General features: G+C 37.4%; 1 protein-coding gene across 1 annotated transcript in view; it reads left to right on the top strand.

Moving 5' to 3' along the window:
• Positions 1 to 2,892, top strand: part of LOC140922811 (heat shock 70 kDa protein 12A-like) — a 13,295-nt gene extending 10,403 nt beyond the window's left edge. The window contains exon 5 of the mRNA XM_073372836.1: positions 45 to 2,892. Coding sequence (XP_073228937.1) covers positions 45 to 1,102 — 1,058 coding nt within the window. The 3' untranslated portion in view covers positions 1,103 to 2,892. The remainder of the gene's footprint in view (positions 1 to 44) is intronic.
• Positions 2,893 to 5,014: the final 2,122 nt, after the last annotated feature.

Here is a 5,014-nt window from a genome sequence, read left to right as displayed (position 1 = left end):
TTCTTTTTATTGACTGTGTGTCTTGGTTTGTTGTATTTGCTCAGGGGGTACGCTTGACGTCACTGTTCATGAAATTGACGACGACGGTAGCATAAAAGAGATTTACCAGGTGACAGGAGGTCCTTATGGGGGAATAAAAGTAAACGAGCAGTTTGAAAGTCTCTTGAATGAGTTGTTCGGCGTAGAAAAGCTCAAGCAATACCGAGAGCAGTTCCCCAGTGATTGGTTGTCTTTGATGAGCGAGTTTGAAGGGAAAAAGCGTGGAAAACGTATCTTGGACAGTAGCTTGATGACAAATATCCGACTCCCGCGCAGTTTTGTGTCATTGGTAACTCAGTCCCGAAGTTCTGCAATGGAGCGTTATGGGAGTAAGGAAATAAAGTTGAAAAACAACGAATACCTTTCTCTCAGTTCAGGAATAATGAAGAAATTGTTCACTCCTGTAGTGGATCGAATTAAAGAACATCTCAAATCTTTACTAGGAAAGCCACAGCTCGCAAAAGTGCTAACCATGATCCTTGTTGGAGGTTTCGCCGATTCTGCATTCTTACAAGAAGAAATCAAAAAAGAATTTTCAAGAAATTGCACAGTCCTTATTCCTCACAACGCCAACGCTGTAGTTGTTCAGGGTGCCGTGACGTTTGGCAAAAAGCCGGCAAAGATAGCGCAGAGAGTAATGAGTACAACTTACGGTGCTGATTGCACAAAAGATTTCATCGAGGGCTTTCACCCAGAGGAGAAAAAGTTTCTCGTCGATGGCATTGAAAAGTGCCGTGGTGCATTTAGATGCTTTGTGAAGGAGAATAAAGTCGTTAAAGTTGGCGAAAGAATAACGAAAAAGTACCACCCATTAAGACCGGACAGGAACACGTTGTCTTTTGGTTTTTACGCCACTAGCGATCCTCATACTCAGTTCATTACTGATCCTGGTGTAACTAAGATTGGAAAACTGAAAGTTAAGTCCCCTGATACATGGAGAGGCAAAGATAGAGTTATCGAGGTCAGTATGTACTTTGGTGGAACGGAGATAACCGCCACAGCCTGGGATGTTTCGAGTGGTAACAAAGTGCAAACAACGTTGGACTTTTTATGTCGATCGTAAAGACCAATATAATTCACAGAGGCCAATATAATTCAGAAATATACAGTGAGGAATGAGGTAAAATTTAGACTTAGGGTCTCGCAGACCCTCGTGAAACTCGGTGTTACCCCTGTTCAGACCTGGGAAGCACCTCACTAAAAATTAATTTGAGTATCTTAAAAACCGTTCAAGCTATGGCCACCAAACTTTTCAACTCTTTTATAAAATTTATGTGGGAACATTTTATCTTGGCGTGACGTTTACGTTAACATTGACGTTACCATGGCAACCGAGTTTTGAAAGCTATGTTTTACAAAATCTGTTTTTTTCTGTGAAAAAGGTTTCATTTGTATTCTTACTAGTTGAATTATTATATCACACTTAATTTAGCATTATTTTACCAAATGTATCATAACTGTTAATGAAATCCAGGCTTTTGAAGGGACTAAAATGAAGACATGACAGATGCTGCGTTCAATTTTCAACAGTGTTCATTTAATTTCTCTCGGAATTCATAACATTTTATTTTTTTTGTGCTCCCGAAGAATCCTTTTATTCACAGATTAAACATTCTATCACGATTACCTCGATTTATACGGGTTTCAAGTAACATAGGATACATTTAGAATATTGTAGAATGTTGAAAATGGAAAGCATTGGCGTTTGAAGGCAATGGACTATCGGATTTCTTTTAAAGTAAACGTGATCTCACCTTAAGTATACCAGTTTCATTACCTGTTAAATAATTGAGTAAATGAAATCATTAAATTGCGACGTTCACACCTCCACAAAATGGAGCTTAAGCAACTACGACGACGACGACGACGACGACGACGACAACGACAGCGTCAAAAAATATGAGCAAAACAAGTGCTCTGCACGTGCATCACGGTTTTAAGTACATTTCTTTAACGTCCACTGCACGACCACGGCGTGAAACCTCCCGATGTATCGTTTTATGGAGAACGTGGACATACGACGACAGATTTTACATCTCTATTTTTAAATGGATAAAGCCCTCCATGGAACTCCCGGAAAAGCCGCCTACATTTGACGAATTGAGCGGTTTCAAATAGACGCTATAAAGTTTGAAAGGACTCAGATTCATTTTTAGTGATGTTTTCACTGCCGTTGTCGTCGTTGTTGCGTAAGCTCCCTATTAACGTCATTTACTTGACGTGTTATAGTCACCTTTTAAAAAAGTTGTCGAACCTTCAGCTTTAAGGTGGCTGAACACAGTTTTGCGGGCGGTCAGCGGTAATTCGCGTGACGGCGACTGTTTTAACTTAGACAAACAAACATGGCGGCGAAAAAGCAATGGTAAACAGAAGACGATTTCTCAAAATCTACTCATTAAAATTTTGTGATATTTGGAGGAATTTTTACTTTTTCTGTATTTTAGATAATGAGAACTTTAAAATAGAAGTTGAACAGACGATTTTTGTGACACATTTAATAATTACAGTACAATTATATTATTGATTATCTAAAAACCCCTCTGTTAAAATTTAGTCAAGTAAGTTTCAAATGGTAATGATTAATTATAGTTAGCTATATGTAAGTTTATAGGAAAATCTAATGAGTGAGTTTTTTGTAAACTGAGCAAAAGTGAAATTTTAAGGTTGTATTCAATCGTTTATGTTGCCATGGAAACTACGAAAATGTCAACTTTTACCTGTCAATCAAAATCTTTCATCAGTGTATTTTTCACTTGCCAAGTTTCAGCTTGTGAGCTGCAACCCTTCTCTTGCCATGATTTTGCAAATGACATATACTCACAAACTGCCAAAACTGTGTTCAGCCACCTTAAACACTAGTCTTAAGGGGGTGGGGCTAATCCAAAACAACCAAAATTTTACCAGTAGAAACAGTTTGGCTGGAACGGTTGTGTTAAATCCACGAATGAAAGAATAATTGACCAAACATGTAACCAGTGGAAACGGCATTTACTTGTAAGAGCGTTTCCAAAAAATAGGCTCCCCTTTCAAATAAGACCGTTCGTACAGAGAAGTCCAAAAATTGATAAGCGCCGCGCAATACTCTGCTTTCTTTGATCGAAATATAGCACCGAATTTCCCAGCAACGCTGCAGCGCCTTTTATTTTTGGTTGCTTTTCAAATTTCAATGCTGATTATCATTGCTGGTGCCTGGAGGGAAATATAAACCTTAAAAAGCGTACCACAGGAATTCGCAAATAGTAAGTTTAAATAAGCGCTCAACTGACAATGAAACTGCAATCCTTTTCAAGAACCGCTCTTAAACCACCCTTGGAGACCCTGGGACCTGGGTGGATTGGCATGCAAAAATGGCGCGACGAAAGTTTTCAAGCACGGGCGGGTGTAGGAGCTAGCTCGTCAAGATGGTCTCCAGTAGCAAATCAGAACACTAGATTCGCCCTATCGTTCCTGCTCGCGGAGTCAGCCATATCAAAGTTCAACCTTTTTTTTTTTTTTCATTTTAAAGTAACCCCAAGGTGTAGCAGTACCTTCAATATTCAATTACCTTCAATAGGTTTAATTTTTTTTTTGCAGAGTCAAAAAACAAGCCATCTACGGAGAATAAGATTTGATAAGATTTTTTTCCATAAGTGACTGATTTTATAATTCATTTAATACCATATGATACTCTTCAAAAGAACTGAAAAACTCAAAGCAAAACACCTTTCAAACATCAGTATACTTCATGCGCTTAGAGCAAGTATGGCTAAATATTATTAGCAATAATTACAATCAGCATTTGAAAGGTTGAAAAACAAAATAAAAATTAACAAGGGTTGCAGGGTTGCAATATAATGCAGTGCTCTTTCAATTACTAAAATGGGTCGAACTATTGTATTTACTCGAAAGAGCGCCTCATTAAGTTAACGACTTTATTTGCGGACGGTTCTCACTCGAATAACTGCGTATTTTATCGAGTTTGAGGCCTTATTACAATTGTGGTTAATCCCCTGTGTTACATGAAGATTTTAATGCATTTGTGGTCAATTTTTATTCTATTTGAGGAATTCGTTTATTGTCAATTTTTAAATTAGTAGCCTCGAACCGTCCGTGAATGGACTACTTTAGCGATCACATTAGCGACCTCTTTAGCGCAGACAGAACGACATTGTCTGAATTTTATCCTTTCGATTGGAGGCTGTACAAGTTTCCTTTATCAATTCATTTTTCTTTTCAACGTCAGCAAACAATATACACCTGGTGAAAACCCTAATCATATACCTCGTACCGAATACCTTTTAAATTTCGGCCACCTGCAAGCACTGTGAGGCCAAAAAATTGTTGCAAGAAGTTTCCAACTTACATTCTTGCAGATTACATTCAGTGCTCCTATAGCCTGGGCGCAAGGACACAAAAATGGTATTGTTTTCCCTCTAAAGTGTCAAGTGAAATACGTGTCAGTTCTGAGTTCTGACTTTGTATTGTAAGGATGGAGTGGGCAACTTGTTTCAGCCGACGTTTTGTCCTACATTTTAGATAAATCGACTTTGAATTCCGAGAAAAAAAGAACTTTATAACATGTTTAAACTGTCAATGTGAATTTCGTACTTATATTGTCATGATAAATATAAGGGAAGGCAAAAATCTAATCTACTAATAAAACAGTTAATATAGACTGGGAAAAAATTGAGTTCTGCAAATCGTGGATTAATTTCTACGTTTTGTTGTGCTTGTTTTTTTTTTTCTTTTTTTTGTTGTTATTTATTAAATTTTTTAAGGGGGATAGATATCCATTATCCATTTTGATAGTCTTCCTAGCTGGTTAAAATTCACAGCTGTGAAATTATAACATAAATGGTCATTTAATTGCTTTACAATTTTTTAGCCTGACAGTCCTCCATTATTAGAGTTACAGAACAAAATTTGACCGAAGTTTAAAGAAATTATAGCCTAGAAAGCTACGAAATTTGTTCTGAAATATTTCGGCTGAATCGCT

This window comes from Porites lutea, chromosome 13, assembly GCF_958299795.1.
Source record: "Porites lutea chromosome 13, jaPorLute2.1, whole genome shotgun sequence".
NCBI classification, from domain to species: Eukaryota; Metazoa; Cnidaria; class Anthozoa; order Scleractinia; family Poritidae; genus Porites; species Porites lutea.
This window is presented reverse-complemented; position numbering and strand designations above follow the sequence as displayed.